This window comes from Hyaloscypha bicolor, assembly GCF_002865645.1.
Source record: "Hyaloscypha bicolor E unplaced genomic scaffold K444scaffold_124, whole genome shotgun sequence".
Lineage (NCBI taxonomy): Eukaryota > Fungi > Ascomycota > Leotiomycetes > Helotiales > Hyaloscyphaceae > Hyaloscypha > Hyaloscypha bicolor.
In genome coordinates this window covers 82,649-102,633 of record NW_020194626.1, presented here as the reverse complement: position 1 = coordinate 102,633, position 19,985 = coordinate 82,649, and the positions used below count along the sequence as shown (strand labels likewise).

The 19,985-nt window shown below is 50.5% G+C and overlaps 6 protein-coding genes across 6 annotated transcripts; 3 read left to right on the top strand and 3 right to left on the bottom strand.

Annotated features, from left to right (window-relative positions):
* Positions 1-1,661: 1,661 nt before the first annotated feature.
* On the bottom strand, positions 1,662-2,484 carry K444DRAFT_666316 (uncharacterized protein). Its single transcript, XM_024887174.1, has one exon. It carries the CDS (start codon positions 2,248-2,250, stop codon positions 1,690-1,692), a length of 561 nt encoding a protein of 186 aa, XP_024732514.1. The 5' UTR covers positions 2,251-2,484; the 3' UTR covers positions 1,662-1,689.
* A 26-nt stretch (positions 2,485-2,510) lies between these two features.
* On the top strand, positions 2,511-3,289 carry K444DRAFT_74353 (uncharacterized protein). The gene has a single exon (XM_024888678.1). It carries the CDS (start codon positions 2,772-2,774, stop codon positions 3,213-3,215), a length of 444 nt encoding a protein of 147 aa, XP_024732513.1. The 5' UTR covers positions 2,511-2,771; the 3' UTR covers positions 3,216-3,289.
* A 1,550-nt stretch (positions 3,290-4,839) lies between these two features.
* Positions 4,840-5,746, top strand: K444DRAFT_537351 (uncharacterized protein; the record flags this gene model as incomplete). The annotated part of the gene is made up of 3 exons (XM_024875457.1): positions 4,840-5,011; positions 5,061-5,572; positions 5,630-5,746. 3 exons carry the CDS (start codon positions 4,840-4,842, stop codon positions 5,744-5,746), a joined length of 801 nt encoding a protein of 266 aa, XP_024732512.1.
* A 1,335-nt stretch (positions 5,747-7,081) lies between these two features.
* On the top strand, positions 7,082-8,131 carry K444DRAFT_616645 (NADH:ubiquinone oxidoreductase complex I intermediate-associated protein 30). Its single transcript, XM_024880963.1, has 3 exons — positions 7,082-7,300; positions 7,351-7,806; positions 7,859-8,131. The coding sequence occupies exons 1-3, from the start codon at positions 7,257-7,259 to the stop codon at positions 7,950-7,952; spliced, it is 594 nt and encodes a 197-aa protein (XP_024732511.1). The 5' UTR covers positions 7,082-7,256; the 3' UTR covers positions 7,953-8,131.
* A 7,841-nt stretch (positions 8,132-15,972) lies between these two features.
* Positions 15,973-17,545, bottom strand: K444DRAFT_633161 (argininosuccinate synthetase; the record flags this gene model as incomplete). The annotated part of the gene is made up of 7 exons (XM_024883585.1): positions 15,973-16,028; positions 16,078-16,998; positions 17,049-17,192; positions 17,252-17,285; positions 17,338-17,366; positions 17,421-17,463; positions 17,531-17,545. The coding sequence occupies 7 exons, from the start codon at positions 17,543-17,545 to the stop codon at positions 15,973-15,975; spliced, it is 1,242 nt and encodes a 413-aa protein (XP_024732510.1).
* A 376-nt stretch (positions 17,546-17,921) lies between these two features.
* K444DRAFT_616642 (tubulin-domain-containing protein) lies at positions 17,922-19,926 on the bottom strand. The gene is made up of 6 exons (XM_024880962.1): positions 19,806-19,926; positions 19,630-19,678; positions 19,534-19,576; positions 19,426-19,480; positions 18,586-19,376; positions 17,922-18,536 (listed from the first exon to the last, which is right to left on the bottom strand). The coding sequence occupies exons 1-6, from the start codon at positions 19,815-19,817 to the stop codon at positions 18,143-18,145; spliced, it is 1,344 nt and encodes a 447-aa protein (XP_024732509.1). The 5' UTR covers positions 19,818-19,926; the 3' UTR covers positions 17,922-18,142.
* Between the last annotated feature and the right edge of the window lie 59 nt (positions 19,927-19,985).

Genomic DNA, 19,985 nt, shown 5'->3' with positions numbered 1-19,985 from the left:
TTGTCCAATGGTTGCAGCTGTACCGTACTCTGCACAAGTCGTAATTGCGACTTCCAGGGATGTATCCCTGGGACCCAAAACCATACCCTTTCAGACGTGCTTCGTTCATGCCTCTTGACGACCAACCGTAGATAGAAGTTCGAGTGGCTCTGGATTTCCGACTCTGCAAATCAAACTCTCCACTTCTGATCTGCATGGGAAGTTATTGTGACGAGAAAGATTTAGTTTCGGTTGACTTCATCCCATCGTCAGCCGCGTATGAAGGGGAACCCTGATCAATGTCTGCGCAACGGTTGCCGAATTGATCTAAGGGCATTCCTCAAAGTTGAAGCTTTGCGAGATAGCTGTCGATCTTCCAAAGCTCTGTTACTACGTTGCCATCTGCCCATCGGTGCGCTTCCCTTCAGTCGGTTTTTGCTGGGAACTGGGGACCAACTGGCCGCAAACCGTTTCGGAAGGTCAAATCCCACCAAGCAAGCCTTGCTGCATCGGCGGAGCAAAATACGTGACAGGGTCAGATCCTTAATCGTCATCGGCACCACGCTTGCGGGTAACGCAACGTCCGTGGTCTGCCAGGCTCCGCCAGTGGAAGCGCCGGTTGAGCCACAATGTCAGCGGAGCCCACTTTGGGATGCTCAGCCCTTCCACCCGCAGCGGCGTTCTTGGAACCCACCTGGCACAGCCCTGGGAGTGGGGGATGTGTAAGAACTTAAACGCCCCCCTGAACTGTACCAGAAAGCCACGGACAGGAACAGACAAACGTAAACGAGAAACGAAATGCGATTTCTAGATCCGCAATGCTTAGAGATGAGAGATACTCCGATGATACTCAAAATTAGGATTGTATCCCAGTCTCATTGAGAACTGTTCAGGAGGATGAGTTACCGCTCCACACTCCCCATAAGTGGACATAACCATGTCGACGTGTCCCCTGATGTAGACGCGGGAGAGATTTGGTGCACCTTGGTGGTGGGAGGTGATAGTGGTGGGAGATACGACGCCCCATAGATGACAACGGCGGCCCGCCGCGATTTATTAGTGCTCGTTGCAAAAGTCTGGATATTATCCCGTGATCCTGCCCGCCGCCTGGATATAGGTCGAATAATGACTAAGACTTTATCAATCATAGCCGTGGTTGCTGTACGTCAAAAGGGGGTGCTGCGGTTCGTGAGGGCCTCCAATATCAACACGCGAAGTACACTGAAACTTCCACCAAAAGACTCCAAGCTCGCGTCGATTCATGGACCGCCCCAGCGCTGGAGATATTGCAGGAGAGCGGGAAACCAAATAATTCTCCGGAAAGCTCACGATTGGTGTTGAGTGTTGTTGCTGCTGCGTGAAGGGCCGCAACGGCAGAGATTTAGGGGGGATGCCTCATGTGTCTCAGGGGAGGAGTGTCACGGACTTCCCATATTCCTGGCACTTGATAGGCCGTGACAGTGCTTGTCAATCACCAGCAGAAAGTACACCAGAAATCCAGGCACGCATGAGGACCCACCCATTGACACGAGATAATTCAACGAGATGAAGAGCGGTAGGACACTGCCTCCGGATCCCTCACTCCCGCACAGAGGCCTTATTGGTTTCAAATATGACAACGCAACTATTTCAAGCGCTGGTGAGAGCGTGAAAAGTGTACAGGATGAGAAGGAATGACAGAGCCGTGATATTGTATCTATTCAAGGAACATCAAGGGAGGTGACAAATTGTCGCGGAGTTGACCACCAGGGGGATGATTGCATCCACGATGGCTAAGTCCGTCACTTCCTCTGACGGCGGCCGAACGTGCTCGAATTTAGACCGATAGGCATGCAGATCTGATCGAGCTGATAACGAATTGTCGTGGGGACGAAGTTGTAGCTTCATCCGGATGTAGAGGATGCAGACGGAGAACAGCCAAGTGACCCCCTCCATGCCAGCCCTCTGACCGCACTCGGTTGAGCAAATTGAGCGAAGAGGGACTGAAACGTTTCCCGCGATCGACGAGTGCTTTGATCGCGGCGAGGGGCCAGGACACTTTGGATTAACTTCCCACTGGCGTTCCATCTCGCGGAAGCAGGTTGCCGCCAGAAATTCGGTGTGGCTGTCTTCCATGGATGTTCCACCAGCGTCTGTGCCGCCTCGAGTCGGTGGGACAAGAAGGGCAATGGGAATCTTGGCGGGTCGCGGTTCATTTCCGTCTCCTAGATGTGAAAGCAGGTGCTGCAGTCGGTACTCGGCACGAACTGCAGAGCGCGAGGAAGAGGCCATGGCGATGTGGAACGCTGTCCCGTGGAGCACACAAGGACGGAGTCATTCAGGACAGCGACCGCCTGCCGGGTAGGGCTGAAGGCCCAGCAGCAGTCGAGCAACAGCATTTGCCTGAGGCAGGCTGGCGTACGCAGCAATCGGGCCTTCACAGGCATGGCAATCAGTCATCGCAGCTCTGGAAGTTGGGGGTTTGTGGTGCCAGATGCAGATGCCAGGTGCCACTGTGACTCTGTGAGGGACCTGAGGGTGTGTCGTTGGCGTGCTCGTCGTTCACTCCGGGGCTCCTCACCGTCCTCGAGCAGCCAAAAAGGCCGCCAAAATACGATGGGCGCACGGTGATTGGGCGAAAACCCCTGCGGGCTGCGAGATGCAGTCTGAAGAGAGCGGTGCGGCACCGTGCGGCACGGTGAGGCCTGTGACAGGCTCCTTTCCCTCTCCGGCCATTCTCGCAGTCTGCACGGCGCTGGGCCAATCATCCGGCAGGGGCGCTGCTTGGTCATCGGGGGCTCAAAAATAAACTGATGACCAAGACACGTGCGCTGGCGGAAGAGTCGACGACGCTGCCTCCCTTCCCTCTTCCTTCCGGGCCTTCCCCCTTCCTTCCCTCTTCCGGCCAATCTTTCCAGAAGACCGGGGCGGGGTGCCGCCCCTCATTTGTCGGTCTCAGTCGTCGCTTGATGGAGTGCCATTCGCCTGATGGAGAGCGCGCATTCGCAACCTGGCTAAACTGCCACCACCACACCACCACGATACGCTGCGCTTCGCTGCGCTATGCTGTGCTGTGCTGCGCTGCTCGGGGGCAAGGGCGCGAGCTGCTGCGCGAGACTCGAGTCTTCTTGCGGTGGGGCAGCACTCTCGGTTGCACAGATTGGGTGCAAATGCGACGTGCGACGTGCGAGGTGTGGCATGCTGCTCCTGTACTACTTGCGGTGCAGCGCTGGCGATCCGATCCTCATGATGTGTAATCAAGCTTAACAAGGAGAAAAGAACCTTCTGACCCCTTCCCTGCCGGGCGCCCGTTGGCGTCCGCATTCCTGGCCTTCCTCGTCCTCGTCTCATCTCGTCTCCTTGATGGCGGTTCTATTTGGGAGCGCCCAAATTTAGACGCTGCTGCTGAGTAATGGATGGGCTCGGCAATCGTTGGGGGCGGTGCGGCCGCCAGCGAAAATAGGGGCCCGCTTGGGGGAGCAGGATGCGGATGTCTACCCATCCGCGAATCAAGGAAGGATTGTCAAGGCCAACGTCAATTAAGCTGCTGAGCCAGTCCCACAGGGCAGAATCACACTCACCCTCACCCTCACCTTCACCCAGACGTGGACTCGGGCCAGCACGAGCCTCTGCGGTGACATAGCCGAAAATCCTGCCTCCCCCACCCCCCCCAATTAGGCCTCCAAGGGTCTCCAGACCCCCCAATGCGTCCAAGCTGGTTCGCTGGGCGTGCACTGGTTGGATGAGAGTGCGACGGGACTCGTAATTTGAGGGTTATTGGTTCCGCATAGCGCAGCCGGCTTGGGAACTTAACCTAAAAGGCGCAGTGGTGGATGATTTGGCAGCGTACTTCGTACAGTACTGTAAAAGCGTGTCCCCTGCCTTCTATTACCGGGCCTTGGGAAACGGCGATCGATGTGGTGACTGGCGGCGCCGTTCCCGACGCATGTCAACATGAAGGAAACCTCGCCACGCTTCCACGATTAGATTGGGAACGAAGGGCGTTGAAGTGCCTAATGCTCGGGCTTGGCTGCGAATGGGACAGGAGGGGACAGGAGGAAGGGCTGCAAACCATCCAGATTTGTAATGACTGCCATTAATACTTCAGGCGATTAGGAATGCTCTGCGAAGGCTGCTTGCTGCTGCTGCTGCTGCTTGCTGCTTGCTGCTTGCTGCTCGCCGCGTTCTGCCACATCCCATAGGGCTGCGACTGCGAGCAGGAATTCGCCCGCCAGCCGCCCTAGCGCGGATCTATTCGTGGCTACAAGCCAAAACAGGCGTGTGGTGGGCGAGGGCTGCTGTGGTTGGCCAGTCTGTACGAGCGTGCGTGCGTCTAAGGCGGAAAGTTGGTGCTATTAATTGCACTTAATTAGCCACCATTCTCTGCTTTAGCGCGCCGCATGGGGAGGGTGGCCAACATGTTGGTTTCGCACTTCCTTGGCTCCTCGTCCCCTTGTCCTGCAGCCTTTCCAGGTCGTATGCTGGTGGCTGACACGCTAGTCCGCTTGGGGGCATAAACTCAGCAACAAGGCTTGCACCTTGGCAACTGTCGAAGGCGGTCGGCGTCGGAGGGCAGGGCAGGGGCCACGAGCATGGATCAGTGCCATGTCAATCAATGCAGGGTAGTGGTTTGGAGCTGAGCTGGGTTGATTCCAATGGCAAGGATGCGGAGGATATGGTTCTGGTAAATCCGAATACATGTGGAGGATGCGTCGACCCGCACTCACATATATATCTCCTCCGAGACCCCCAACCGTGACTTCTCCAGCACAGCCTGACAGACAACAGTTTTCCTCTTTCAAGCCTCATCAACTCTAAACACTTTCACTCGTACTCTGTACCAATCCATACATGACTGCCCTTTACCAACAACCGGCCATCATGTCGAGAAACAGCTACTCATACTCGACTGCCACGGCGTCGAGGCACATCACCGGACACGGCACCAGCAGCGCCTTCAGCTCCTCTGCAAACCCAGATGAAGACTGGACCAAGATCTCCGACTTGGCTGAGCGCAGGCGGATACAAAACCGCATTGCTCAACGGAATTACCGTGAGTACTTTCCGTACATCCGCTACAATTCGCAACTGACCCCCACTAGGCAAGAAGCTCAAGAGACGTCTTGAAGATCTCGAGAGACGCGCTGGATCATCTTCCGCATCACCACCTCAGATGCACGCAGAACTCCAGCAGCAAGAGCGTGAGACCGCCCAGCAGTACAAGAAGAGCCCGGAGGTTGTACACAGACAACCATCTCCCAGAATTTTGCAAAACCAATATACCCCACCAATGGAGACCGATCTGATGTTCTCCCACGGTTTTGAGCGGGAAGGGTCAAGAACACCCCCGCTTTTCGCATACCACCAGTACCCAGCTCCAGAAGAGATCGTCTACCCGCCATACCCTCAATCACAGCAATACCGACCGGTTTCCACCGCTAGTGACCATTATGACTACCTCGCTCCAGTCCCAGTCACTCTGCCTTCAATGATGCACTTTCACGAGGCCGTCAAGCGGGAAGACGACACTCTGAGCCCGTTCAGTCTCAGCTACCAAGGGCTTCCACCGATGGACTTCTCCCAGTCTCACGGCTACGACGACTCGAACCCTCATGTAAGTCTCCGAGCAGTCTGGTAAAGCTGGAGCAGTGCCTAATACGATTCTCCGCAGACTCCTCCTCTGTCACACTCATACGAACATTCTTCAACCTGCTCAGAATCCGGGTACCAATACCCATCGACTCCTCTGTCGATGCCTGCTTCCCCGAGGATGCTTTCACAAATATAAAAATGGCGGGATGGGAAGAAGACTTTATTTCTTGTTTGGTTGGACACGGAAACAGAGTTCGAAGCGCTCGACACTCCTTAGAGACGTGATATTACGAAGTTGGGAATTTTCAAGAACGGAACGGAAAGCATGGTCGTCTGGTGTCTTGTTTTGCTTTTTTTTTTCCTACTTCACTTCGTCGGGGAAATCTGTTGACTCCCAAATGTAAATACCCCTCACCTTGACACGATCACTTGTCGTCGACCTTCAATGAAAGCAAATAATCAACACACTCTGTCTTCTCCGCCGTGCAACCCCATTAACACCCCCACCCCCACTCCTGTGTGTAATTTGCAAGTATCTTAGCTCCGCCATCAACATGTGTGTAACACTCGGTGTTCAACTCAGTGTCCGAACTCCCATTGAGGGAATATTGCATAAAACAGGACAGCTCACTTGACACCTTTCTTTGTGTTCCATTCGTTGCACAACTTCAGCCTTGCAGAGGATAGCCCGAGCAAGGCCACGAGTCACTGAATTCGTCCGGGCGGTCCGGCGGGGTTTTTGAACACCGACCTGCATACCATGACGCGCCATACAACACCCCTCCCGTACTTCATGAACTCTAAAAAGGCAGAATTGATGAACATTGCGAGCCTCATGCCCAGGTGACTGCGAGTACGCGTAAGTGGAGGGCAGCGCGAGCAGGATTCGGCCATTAGACAGTTTTAGAAGCAAACGTTTTGGAATCAGGAAAGGAGGCGGCCAACCCCAAGGCTGAGCTTCGTGGGATCGCGACTAGCGCCGACAGACACCCTCGGGTTCGCATTGCTTCCGCGTGCCGCAAGTGATCGGCGTCTGCCTGCGCCCTTGGAGGAACGGCCCAACTTTGCTTTTTGCTGGTTTTGTACGTCCAGAAGTATGCTTTAGAACAAGAAAGGCAATGAATGCGCACCTACATAGCAGCGATCGCTGGATCCCTGCGGTGTGATCAGAAGGGAACTAGGTTACGTCCGTAGTTGATTCCACTGGGAGCGATTGCGACGGGTCGCTTGGTTCGGAACCAGAACATGGGGTTTTGCCGCTATCTGAAAGGTTAAGCGCGTAGACGCCCGTCTCATCAGAATCTAGGGCTGAAACTATGACGTGATGAAGAAGCTCAAGTCAATATGAAAAGGTTTAAAGTTTATTGATTCCGCTTTGAATGATTGATTCAAAGTACGAGATAAAACCCCCAATTTTGAGTTTCAGAGAGCAGGCTATTTACAACAATTGGCCGCTGATCCAATGGTTGTCTCGGATCTCTCCGAAAACTTCGTTGAGGAGCGGTCTCTAACTCTCTATCACCCATCAGCTTGGGATTCGTGGACGGTTTCAACCATCCGCAACTTGCCAGAGCATATCAATTGCCTCAAGCTGCAGTAGGTATCGCGTTCAATTGCATCAAAAGCTTTTCTTGCATTTCAAGCTATTGGCACGAAGATTCTTCGGATCAGTGTCGATCCAGGAGCAACTGCCACCTCTTTCCCTCATGTCTTCTTCACCATCGCAGATATTCCTCTTTGGAGGAAACAAGTAAGTCTTCTGTCCAATCTGCAGAACAATCCGCTCAACCTCAAACCTAGACCATGGTCCGCAACCGACTGGACAGACTCTGATGACCGAGTACGCGGAGGCTCCTCCTATTCAGAGCTCACCTGCGAACCCTCCTCTCCCACAGTAGTCTTCCATGGCAACCTCGACACCAAAACCCTCGGAGGAGCTGGCTTTGCCTCGCAGCGAACAACTGGCGAAGATCGAAATTGGGATCTATCAAGCTACGACGGCATAACACTGGACATCAAAAGGTCGGATGGGAAGAAATACACTCTGATACTGAAGGATGAGCTTCTGCCAAAGAGTTCCAATGGCAGAGAACAAAGTACCGTCGGCTGGGATTACGATTTCAATGGGGACAACGATGGCGGAAAGGTCTTTGTGCACTGGAACGACTTCAAGGCCACATATCGCGGACGGGAGATGAAAGAGGCTCAGCCGCTGGACCTGAAGCATGTCAAGAGGGTAAGCTTGATGATGCGAAGGTTCGTCGGTTCGGTTGTTTCCGTTTCTCCATGGCAATGCTGACGCTTACAGCTTCTTCGGCTCGCAAGAAGGAGACTTCTCCTTGTCCATAACCTCGATATCAGCGTTTAGAAAAGGGGAAATTAGGACAGACGAGCCGTCTTGAAATGCGCTAAGTATGCAGATCTCAACAAGAAACGGGATGAAGAAAGCCGACCGGTTCTAGAAGCCGATAAGCAAGGCTGGTTGAGCCGCTTCCCGGGACAACATCTTCATTGAAAGAACGAAATCGAATTAATTGGCAGTATATCACGTTTCTGATAAGTGCATATCCGCGAAATAGGGGCTTCCTTGCAGGCCTGGAGCACTCAATGCACGGCATCACACTTCCATCTGATTCCCAATTTCAGCGTCTCGTTTTGGTGGCCAATGCTGTTTTTGTCACACGCTATCCGTGGAAGTTTACTCCCGACGACCCCTATTATGCCATTGATATACAATTCGTTGGCAGGGGACTGGTCTCACTGCTCTGCTATCTAACCACCTTTATTTTATCAAGCGTTGGCGAGTGCGAAAGAGAACACACAGACTTGTACGGAGGTAACTTATTAAACCCGTCCCATGCCGACGACAAAGGCGCATCCCTGTTCTCCGTATGTTTTGCTTGGCTCCCCAACTTCTCCCCAGGCTCTAATACTAAAAGAGATACGATTACAGCGCCTCGCTAACGCCGATTAAAGGCGTGGATTTTAGGTGTTAACATCACACAAAACTCATGGACGAAACCGGCCGAACAATGTGCGCATTCCCATGTCTGAGCGGATATACGATGCGAACTCGAACGCCGAACTATTCGATCGCCGGCGCCGCCTTCCATACCGAAAAAAGCAAAGAGTTCACCGAACCCTCGACCTTGTCACCAATTCTTTCTGGCATGCTCCCTGAATGACACATCGCTTTGCAGCAAGCGGAGCTGAACCTCATGACCCAGGTCTGATTAATCCCACCCGCCTCGAACTGCCCCGCCATTTCCACCGTTCAAACAGCGGAATTCATCCGAACCTTTTTATCACCAACTTCCAAAATCCGCAATGAAGCAGCCAAAAGGTACCAGGAAAAAACAACCCAAATCACCCCATAACGACATCTCGAAAATACAAGTGCAAGTACCATCAGCGTATCGCAGCGCCATCGGAATGGTGGGATCCCGAAATCTATTCTCTTCAGCAAGCCACCACAGCCCTACGTACGCCCCTGCACGAAGCACAGCACTTGCAGCATGCCCAAAAAGGGAAGCACCTTCACAACCACCACTTTTCCTAAGAAAGACGCAAAACCGGCCCATCCGAAGGCCACACCAAGTACTCCCGAACCCGAGTTGCTGCAGCAGCAGCCCTCCAAACGCATGCAGTATCGTGCATCCCCTTGACCAATCACCTCCAATACCAGACTTCAGCACCCCCGAATGATTTGAAAGCTTCACGCTCCTGATCAAGAGTGTGGATATCGTTCAGCCCAGCTGGGCAACAGCCAAACCAGACCAGCCCATCTTGGCTGCCAGTCTGTCAGCAACGCATGTGCATCGAAGGCGTCACCGCACTGCGCGCCAAACCCGTTGCCAAGGCCGCCTCCCCCCCCTTCCATCGTGTAAGAAAATGGGTGAAATCTGGGGATCAACGGGCGAAACGCTTTGTCATTTCGCCATTGACTAAGCACCTTCTTTGCACCTCCCTTGCTTTCCTTTCCCTCGCCGCTCGCGAACTCCGCGGAGACGCCTTTCCCACCGTTTGCACAGCCGCTGTGGCAGCGGAAGTCCGCAGTTGCGGCCGCAACCATGCTTGATGCAGCACGCTTTCCTATCCACTTCTACCTTGCTCATACCGATGCTGATGCCAATCCCCTTCATTCCGCTCCTCCTTGAGGAAGCCATCGACACCCGGAGGAAAGGAAGCCACGGGTCCAAACAGCTTTACCGCCAGATTTGGAACCCTTGCAGCTTGCTCAGGTGTGATGGAGCAGTTATGATAGGAGCGGGAACTGGAGAAGGGGCGTTAAGGCACTTGTGATAGGGTGGCTTGGGCCGCGAATTCCAAATCGAGAGTTAAGGTTAAATGGAATGGCGGATTGCAAGGGGGGAGGTTTGAAAGTATGTATGAGTGAGCAAGCGTTTACTTTGTTTGGAATACTGCCTCTTTGGGTAGGCCTGAAGGCGAGATATTCCCTGCTTTTGCGCCACTTGCTCTGAATTGATTTTTTGAATATTATTCTTTTGAATATTCTTAGTTTGTATGTTATTGTTATTTTAGTTACATAGCGCAAGGTTCAAAGTCTGGAACCTTTCCTTGGCAAGTTCTAAAGATCATGTTATTGTGGCAACGAGAAAATTGCATGGCGTGAAGGAAAGACAGCTAATTCTTCTTGTTTTGGTCAATGTGTTTCGCCGCGTCTTGGCTTTATGTGACCGATTGCTGCTTTGGAAGTGGAGTCCTTGATGAAGCATGAGATCACGTTGCTTCCTTGGCTTCCCTCAATGGAGGCTTTGACGAAATCTTTTTGCTAAAGGAGGATGATCACGGATCAGAGGGAGATGAGCTGCTCGAGTTGGGCATTGCACCAGTCGCGGAGAAGGATTCATGCCACTCTTTCCAATTTGAGTTATCACAATTTGTGCCTGGGTTATGTAAGTATTAATGAATCATCAAGATCTCTTTACTTTCTTAATCTTGGCGTCTCCCCCGCTTGAAATTATGGGAGGATGCTCAGTTGCTTGAATTAGGCGTTGTACCGTGGCAATGGGACATTTTGACGTGCCCACTGCAAAGTTCAAGAGGCCTCTTCAGCAATACATGAAGACCTTCCACGACCAAATATTCATTTTCTAGCTCCCATATGTCCTCTCATTTTACACCATCTCCTCAAAGCATCCGTACATCATTCTGCCTCAACAAGCTGGTACAACCAAGGCTCCTACCAGTTTCAAACGTCTCACAGCGTTCTCTGGTTAATCCGATATTATCTCCCTGATTCATCAATGTCCCACAGTAAGCTCCCCTCTCATTGTAAATCATCTGCTCAGTACATCAACGCAGCAATCTACCACAACGAACTCGTTCAATCAAGTCAATGTCTCGGCTCTTTCCCAATTTCAGTATTTCATAGCCCGCCAATTCACCCGATATCCTCGCCTCCCTTTCACATACATACGCTCCTTCCCCGAGAACTTCGACAAATCTTAATAAGAATACCGGCAGGTCGAGCATCCACGTCCGATACATGAAGTTTTTGTACCATATAAGCAAGGGCGTTTATAGAAACGACTCAGAAAAGACAACTCTGTAGACAGTATAGGGCACGTTTGCAGCATATTTTCAGGAGAGACAACCCTTTGGGCAGGCTTGAAACCTGACTTGCCGTTAAGTCACAGTCAGCACTGGCAGTAACCACGGTCTAGAAGAGACTTCTGACATCTATACGAGCTACGGTACACAACAAGGGACGATAGTTGACAGCAGGAGCAATTGTGACAATAAGCAGCTTCTTAACAGATTCGAATAGCGGTCTGAAAGTATACGGCATTGGATTGAGGTTCATGAACCTTCGAGCGACGAATTCTCTACACCGGAAACCCGAAGTGCAACCCTTGGTTTGAAAGAGACAGCTCTCCTCTGAGCTCGGTATGTACCTAAAGGAAGCTTCTTATTCTGTGGATATTCCGTATCCCATGCGCGATTTATCGTCTTTCACAGCGTGTTCTTTAAGAGCTTGGCGGAGACCAGTGTCCTCGTGATCTGAGATCGTTCAGATGGTTTTGGTTGAGAATCAGATGAGAGGTTTCATCGTCGCAGAGTTGCGAATAAATGGGAGAGGCCATCGTAAGTCTTCACCACAACATACGATATCTGCATTTAATTGTCTGCTTCAACTTGTCAATCTTCCACGCAATCCTTCGGACTTCCGAACTGTTTCTGTCATTTCCCTTTCGATGCTTCCAGGGCTAGAACTTGGTAACCTACAAGCTCTCCAATTTGCATCTTCGAGGGGCTTCGACGCCACTCGCCGTGCTCGTATCGGCAAGTGCCAGATTATCACTGTTCTCCCTCTTCTGTCCTGCTGAACCATCTGCAAGTCTGGCCCTGGCTCCAAGCTATCCGCCGAGCAAGTGTCTGCCATATCTGTTGCACGCTCTGTGTCGTTTGTCTGACCACTGTTCTCTCGAGGCTCATCCTCCGCCTTTGGTTCAACGTCCTCCTGGAAACCACCATTCCAACCAATAATGATGCGAAAAATTAAGATGCATCTCAATACCACCATGATTCGTGGTCTGAGTACCCTCAAAACTGCTTGGGGAATCCGAAGAGCGAAAAATAGCACAGTTGGAATTTTCTCCTGTGATTTCATAAATTTATCATCATTGATTCTCATTCCCAGTTCGTAGAGTGGACTCTTTCTATCCTTTAGCAGGCGACGGATAAGGGAGGATTTTATGCTGCCGGAGAGGTGTCTTAGGGAATAGACCAAACCTTCGTAATATCGCGCAGAGATATCTTGTGAGGGCGATCGCGACGATGTCGGTACCGGGATGTTGGATGTCCAGAGCGAGCGGGCCAGCGGCGAGTGACTGTATCATGTTAAGTAGGACATGCAAAACAGTAGCTGGAGGCTACACACCGTACCAAAGCTCAATGACAATAAGACGATGTTGATGTATGTCAGAAGTTGGACATTCTCAACAGGTTTCGTCGAGGCTCTACTCTCCATCACGGAGCTCGCGTTTAGCAACTGTGGTGGCACGTTAGCCTGAAATCCGAAGCATTCCATCCGAAGCGCTCCTACTCCGTCTCTTTCTATAGTTGCTCTGTTCCTTAAGTGACCCATCTTCGTGCTCAATTCTTTGAATTTCGCTGTTATCGACATTGCTTGTCGCATGACCTTCTCAGCCCCAACAAAGGAACACTTAGGATGCTCGTCCGGGAAGGCTGTAGCCCGGAAATCTTCAAAGACCCCGATTGCTTCATCTACACTTAACTTATAGATCGCAAGAGATGAATGTCCCACTGCAGAAGGCGAGATCGGCTCTGGGTTTGTCATCGAACCCGTCGTCCCGCCAGCCAATGGATCATGATGATGACCACGGTCACCAAGTATATCCTCACTGAATACGTGTCAAAATCTCGTTCCAGTCTTTTTGCATATCATTCAAAACTTCTAACATGCAAGTCAATATCTGGACTGGGAAACAATTTAATGGTTGTGTTATGAACGTGGCCGTTTTGAGACGGTTCCGTACTGGTCAACCGGCACCATAACGACGAGAGTCCAATACTTGATCATGTAGTTCTCTCTCTTGTTGAGACTTGTCGTATATTGCATGCAACCATCTCCGCCATCAGCTTCTTTCAATACCGGTTCGCACTGGGAGACTTACCAGAAATGATGCGCTCCTATTACATTACAAACAAACTGGTTCACACTGCTCATTACGGTATTCATGATGCAAGAGACCTTCTCTGGCAGGACGATTTTCACTTAGTTTGCGAAAGCCTGGGGACCAGCATTCATGACGTCCAGTCAAACGAAGCCAGCCCAAACGGATACACATGGACCTTCGGATCCCTTGGCTAATGTGCGGGTAACTGAAGAATTGCTCATCATTGTAACCGCCTAGGTAGTGATACAAGTCGTCTCTAGAGATTTAATCTTCCTCGTCGAATTGCTTTTTAGGCTGCATCCATATTTCGCTTGACCCATACAAAATTAGTTGCTTAACGTACCGGTAGTTTGAGTCGAATTTACAAGCTTCTTGATATGCATCGATGATATTTTCAATCACTTCCAACCTTTGGAGAAGGCTGTCGCTTTCATTAGACATCATCTGTGAGACTGAAGTAGATCACTTGCCGTATTCTTGGCCAAGGCCCAGCAGATTTGGAGGCTTCGTACAATTCATTCTGATGGCCTAGAGACCAAATCGACCAATCGAGGGTGGAGCCTCAACTCGAGAAGTGCCATTTGAAGTAAACACGTAATCTTCGTGCAAGAGGCATTCAGGGGCGGATCCGACTTCGAAGTCCAAAGCAGGAATCGAATCGAGGCATACTGCATTATGCCCTCGAAAATCACTGTCACGAATGACAAGGTGGACTCCATTTCTGCTAGCAGTACATCCCCGAACGAAGCTATTGACAGTTGTTAGATTCATATTGATATCGAGAAACGAGCGTTCACAATGAATTCGAAGGTCGAATGGTTCTTCATTCGACAGCTGTTAGCGGGGCTTGCTCAATAACCGTTGAACAGCAAGACGTTTGCTAACATTTACTCCGGGAATTCGATAATCGTAAGGGGCCTCGGTAAATCCTGGTGGTACATTGCCTTTGGCCTTAACTTCCGAATACGATGGTCTGAAATCTTTGTACAGTATATCCTTGATTGGAGTCTCTTTAACTGTGTTCACATTAGGATAGAAGGGCCTCTGGAAACTCTCGATTACATACCAAATTTCAACTTAATTTCCCTCTCTGCACTGCTCTGAGTTCCATCAACCCTTCCCTCAATGTGCTTGTCTTTCTTTTGGACAAATTGGACACGTTTTTTATTAGAGGCAAATCACGTGTATGTCCCTACTTTAAGGACACATCAGGAGAGCCAGTTTTTGACTCCACGCTTTTGTTGATCTGATAATTTGGAAACATTGTTCGGCATGATAGTAAATATAGTCCGGCTCTAATCAAAACACTTCTTCAGACGATCCTACCTTTTGACACTGCAATTCCCGTCTAACCCGCAACAGCATCTCACGCTGTGAGACACTCTTTAAGCAGAGAAGAAGAGGAACGATTGAAACGTACAAGGCCGACGGGGCAATGTCGTCTAAAATGGGAGAAAGTGGTACTCGATGGATTGTACTGGGGAGTGCTCGGGACATGTTTTGTTCGAGTTAAGGACACCGCTCTAAGCCTCTAACAGAGCTCTATTGCCAAGAACAGGAGATAATGTGTATCAGAGATGTGGTACAATTATGCCAACTGATGATCGTGAGGTCCCGAATCTCAGGTATTAGAGAAAGGGGAGGATTGACCATTAGCGAGTTAAAACGGGGAACGGTTCTATACATGGTCTTTCACAAAACACTTATCCACAATATTCTAACTCTCTGCTGAACATCCCTCAAGCGCGAGCCGGCTCTGAGCCCCCCTCAATGTTTAGAATGGGAAAGAACAATGAAGCTGGAAGCCGGCCTAGTCTCTCATCCTCGAATTCGTCCCTTTTCAAATTTTCGTAGTTACTCGAGCCCAACTTTTCGAGTTTGTACTTGCATAAATTCCGGTAGGGCTTCAAAGACGTCGTCTTGCAGGCTCTTGAGTTTTGCTGCTTTGAAAATGAATAGACAAGAGTTGACAGCCGGATTTATTGTAAATAGCATCAATGTTCCAACTTTCCTATGTACAACGAGGATTCCATGTCTCATAGAAAAGCCCACTATCCTTAGACTTGGCCGCTTGAGAAAATGACTGTCATTGTTGCACACTTCGAGCTTTGGCACCAACCTTGGGACGAAATTGACTTCTCGCCTGATTTCGGAAGGAGGGAGAGGGAGTGAATCCGATTTAAAATTTTGCTATGCCTGGACGCCGGGCTTCTGATAAAAGGTGTTAAAATGAAAAGATTTTTGATGGAACGAGATGGATTTAAACAATCTGATATTTGGATGATTAAGTGCGTCATGCAACGAATGTTGATGAGTTGAAAGGCTTTTGATCCTATGAAATGAGAGATTAAACTCTGATATTCGGACGATTCAGGTGAGCATCAACATGTGAGCTTTCTGATACAATGAGCCTCACCATGTCGTCCCATCCACCAAAACATTAACTGATAATGACATGTATTGAAATGACAGAGAGTGCTCCACTGTAATCACAGAAACAGAATGGGCAATATGCTTTGCGAAATTGGAATCATAAAGAGGACTACCTAACGATCAAATCAATAAAAAGCAAACTTCCACAGCGCCTGCAGGAACACCGCCCAAAGCAGAAGCACTGTACTTTTTGTAGCAGCTATTCATTGCAGCTGAACACACCTGCCAAGCGAGGCTCCCCAAAAGTCTTGCCATTTGTGAAGAAGCGGAAACGGGTACTTCGGCCTTCTTGGCTGACGGCCCCTCCACTTCACAGATGGAGCATTTACAAGCGCTCTCCCTTCTCAGCCTTGGCTTCGCCATATTTCTTCAGGCGTATTGCTGTCGCTAGTTAGCATTGTAAAGCGAGAGTATTGGGAATAAGACTTACCTTGAACAGCGATGAATCCAGTGGTAGCGTCAGGGCTGAAAGCACCAATCTCATCCATCGAGCTCTCACTAGCATCGTACAGCTTCTCGGTCTCCGAGCTTCGTCCAAGGACAATGAAGCTGCCCTTGTAGGCGCGGCATCGAACCTGTCCATTGACATTTTTCTGACTGGCAACGATAGACTCCTCTAAGAACTCGCGCTCAGGAGAGAAGTACAGACCGTTGTACAGGATCTTAGCGTAGTTGAAAGTGACGAACTGGTCACGAAGAGCGCGAACCTCACGGTCGAGAACAAGGCCCTCGAGATCGATGTGCGCAGAACGGAGGCAGGTCAAGCCAGGAGTCTCATAGCAGCCACGGGACTTGAGGCCAATGAAGCGATTCTCAACAATGTCGATACGTCCAACGCCGTGTCGGCGAGCAATGGCATTGGCTTCCAAGAAGAGCTCAACTGCATCTGTGATAGTCTTTCCCTTGCTGGTAATCAGCTTCTTTGGCAGACCCTTCTCGAACACCAATGTGAAGTCCTCAGGGGTATCCGGAGCCTTCAACGGGTCGACTGTCAACTTCCACATGTCGGATGGAGCAGTGACATCGGGGTCCTCCAAGATACCAGCCTCGTAACTGCAGTGTGCCAAGTTCTCGTCCATACTCCATGGCTTGCTCTTTGTGCTGCTGACGGGGATTCCTGCCTTCTCGGCGTAGTCGAGGAGATCGTTGCGGCCTGCGAATCGCTCGTAAAATTCGGGGAGACGCCATGGTGCAATGACCTTGATGGAGGGTTGGAGGGCGTAGAATGCAAGCTCGAAACGAACTTGATCATTTCCCTTGCCCGTGCAGCCGTGAGAGACAGCAACGCATCCCTCCTTTTGTGCAACTTTGATTTGGGAGCGGGCAATGACGGGGCGGGCGAGGGAGGTTCCTGTTGGAAGTTAGAGCTTTTGGCAGGTGCTGAAAAAGAAGGACATTTACCAAGAAGGTAAACATTTTCGTAGATGGCATTGCATTGAACAGCTGGGAAGCACAGCTCCTCAATAAACTCTCGTCGAAGATCTTCGACATAGCACGCGACAGCTCCAATCTTCAACGCCTTTGCCTTTGCAGCCTCGAAGTCCTCTGCGTGTCAATTGTTAGTGTATATCCTCCATCTGTCCTTCCAAACGGTACAAGCATACCTTCCTGACCAACATCTGCCATGAAGCAAACGACCTGTAAATGTCAGTCAATGTATCACAAAGTACCTCTGACTCATTGCACCTACATCGTATCCCTTCTCAATCAACCAAGCCACTATTCCCAAGATCAGTCCTCAATTATTCTGATCCAATTAAAGATTATACATACAGATACAGCTGGTGTCGAGGCCGCCAGAGTACGCAAGGCAAACCTGTTGAGGAGATCAGCTCATCCCTTTCTTGCCTCACCGCCGCGGGGTCACTGAGCTCGAAATGTACCTTTTCTTTTGCCATATTGACAGTTGATCTTGATTCTGGTTGTAAAGTGAAGTATTAGAGTTCCTTGACGGGAAAAGGGTCTTTATCAATCGTGTAGAGAGGTTGTTGTTGTTCAATGGCAAACAAGAGAAGTTGGATGAAATAATTTGTCTGGAAATTTTTGTTTACAGCACCCCGCCAAAATCCAGCCACTCCTTATCCGTTAGCGGCCGAGCTAGACCCTGGCAAACTGCGACGACGGCCCAAGAGCCTAAAAATCGAATCACAAGGTGTCGAAGAAAAAGAAAATTCCTTCAACGTGCAGATTCAAATATTCAACATGTGAGAGTCTCCTTCTCATAGGTTCAATAGTATGGGGAATGCCCGTCTTCACTGCAGGCTGCACGTCATGCGGACTGTATTAGTCTTGTATTTCTACTCAATCATCGCTATCAACCACTCCATGGCGTGATGAGGTATCTCCTCCACTCATTCTTCGTAAAAGCACCACCACTATCGAAGCCAACAAATGAAAAATAACAGCGACCCATCAGAGATTATGAACCTTGCTCACATAAAGCTCGGCATGATCACGGCACCACGCCGCCCAGTGGTGTTGCAAAGTTGAAGCATTTACTCTTCTTGCTCCAATGGCGCCTCTTCTTCGTACTCCTCCTCACCCTCGGAGATGGAAGCATCCTGGTACTGTTGGTACTCGGAGACCAAATCGTTCATGTTGGATTCAGCCTCAGTGAACTCCATCTCATCCATACCCTCACCAGTGTACCAATGCAAGAAAGCCTTTCGTCGGAACATGGCAGTAAACTGGTCACCGACACGCTTGAAGAGCTCCTGGATGGAGGTGGAGTTACCAACGAAGGTAGAAGACATCTTCAGACCACGGGGAGGGATGGAGCAAAGAGCGGTCTGAACGTTGTTGGGGATCCACTCGACGAAGTAGGAGGAGTTCTTGTTCTGGACGTTGCGCATCTGGTCCTCGACTTCCTTCATGGAAACTTTACCACGGCTGTAGAAAGTTAGCACGTAGTCAAATGAAAAGATATATGAAGACTTACAAGATAGCAGAGCAGGTCAAGTAACGACCATTGCGGAAATCAGAGGCAGCCATCATGTTCTTCGGGTCGAACATTTGCTGGGTCAACTCTGGGACGGTGACAGCACGGAATGAGTAAGCACCACGGCTGGTAAGAGGAGCGAAGCCAACCATGAAGAAATGGAGACGAGGGAAGGGAACCATGTTGACAGCCAACTTTCGGAGATCAGAGTTGAGCTGACCGGGGAATCGGAGACAGGTGGTGACACCGGACATGACAGCAGAGACCAAGTGGTTAAGATCTCCGTAAGAGGGGTTGGAGAGCTTGAGGGTTCTCATGCAGATGTCGTAGAGAGCCTCGTTATCGATACAGAAGGTCTCATCGGAGTTCTCGACCAACTGATGGACGGAGAGGGTGGCGTTGTATGGCTCAACAACGGTGTCGGAGACCTTGGGGGATGGCACAACGGAGAAAGTAGCCATCATGCGGTCTGGGAACTCCTCACGAATCTTGGAGATCAAGAGCGTTCCCATACCAGCACCAGTTCCACCACCGAGAGAGTGGGTGATTTGGAAACCTTGAAGACAGTCGCAGCCCTCGGCCTCGCGACGTACGACATCGAGAACTTGATCGACAAGCTCAGCACCCTCAGTGTAATGTCCCTTAGCCCAGTTGTTACCAGCGCCGGATTGACCGAAGACGAAGTTATCGGGACGGAAGAGTTGGCCGAAAGGACCGGCACGGACAGCATCCATGGTACCGGGCTCCAAATCAACGAGCACGGCACGAGGAACATACTTGTTGCCGGAGGCCTGATACGCGTTAGCAATGTTGATTAGATGAATGGCAGGTGATACCAACCTCGTTGAAGTAGACATTCATGCGCTCAAGCTGAAGATCAGACGTGCCATTGTAGCTGTAGAGTGTCAACGAGGTGTAAACAAGAAATTGTACAGCCAGGGTGCTTACACGCCAGAGCCATCAAGGCCATGCTCTCCGGAGATGGTTTGCCCTGTGTGGTTATTAGCAACGTGTATCAAATCGCGAAGGTGAGGCGAGACGTAAAAAAAGCGGCTCCGATCTGGTTGCCACATTGGCCAGTCTGGAGATGAACCTATAGATTGAAGAACACATGGTCAGCGAAGGCCGTCTCTCTTGAGGCGGAGGTGGTAGTGGGGTAGCAATTCAGGGGTGCATCGCGACGCGTCTGCAGAGGCTGGAAAGGACGCGAAGAGACTTACGATTTCACGCATTTTGATGGTTTGCGGGTTCTTGATCGGACGATTTGTGTTTGGATTGAGATGCAACGGTGGTAGAGCAAGAGGTGGAGTGCTTGATCTTTGTGTTGACGGGTTGTGGGAGGATTTGTTGATGCAGCGGTGTAGCCTTTGCCCTTAGCGACTGCCTTGATCGGGTAAAAC

Excerpts from the sequence above, each read along its gene's own strand:
- K444DRAFT_666316 (XM_024887174.1), bottom strand. The coding sequence starts at position 2,250 with ATGGCCTCTTCCTCGCGCTCTGCAGTTCGTGCCGAGTACCGACTGCAG.
- K444DRAFT_74353 (XM_024888678.1), top strand. The coding sequence starts at position 2,772 with ATGACCAAGACACGTGCGCTGGCGGAAGAGTCGACGACGCTGCCTCCC.
- K444DRAFT_616645 (XM_024880963.1), top strand. The coding sequence starts at position 7,257 with ATGTCTTCTTCACCATCGCAGATATTCCTCTTTGGAGGAAACAA. Across the intron at positions 7,301-7,350 it reads TTCCTCTTTGGAGGAAACAA|ACCATGGTCCGCAACCGACT; the intron begins GTAAGTCTTCTG and ends CCTCAAACCTAG. Across the intron at positions 7,807-7,858 it reads GTAAGCTTGATGATGCGAAG|CTTCTTCGGCTCGCAAGAAG; the intron begins GTTCGTCGGTTC and ends TGACGCTTACAG.
- K444DRAFT_616642 (XM_024880962.1), bottom strand. Across the intron at positions 19,481-19,533 it reads GGCCTTGATGGCTCTGGCGT|CTACAATGGCACGTCTGATC; the intron begins GTAAGCACCCTG and ends GACACTCTACAG. Across the intron at positions 19,377-19,425 it reads TGAATGTCTACTTCAACGAG|GCCTCCGGCAACAAGTATGT; the intron begins GTTGGTATCACC and ends AACGCGTATCAG.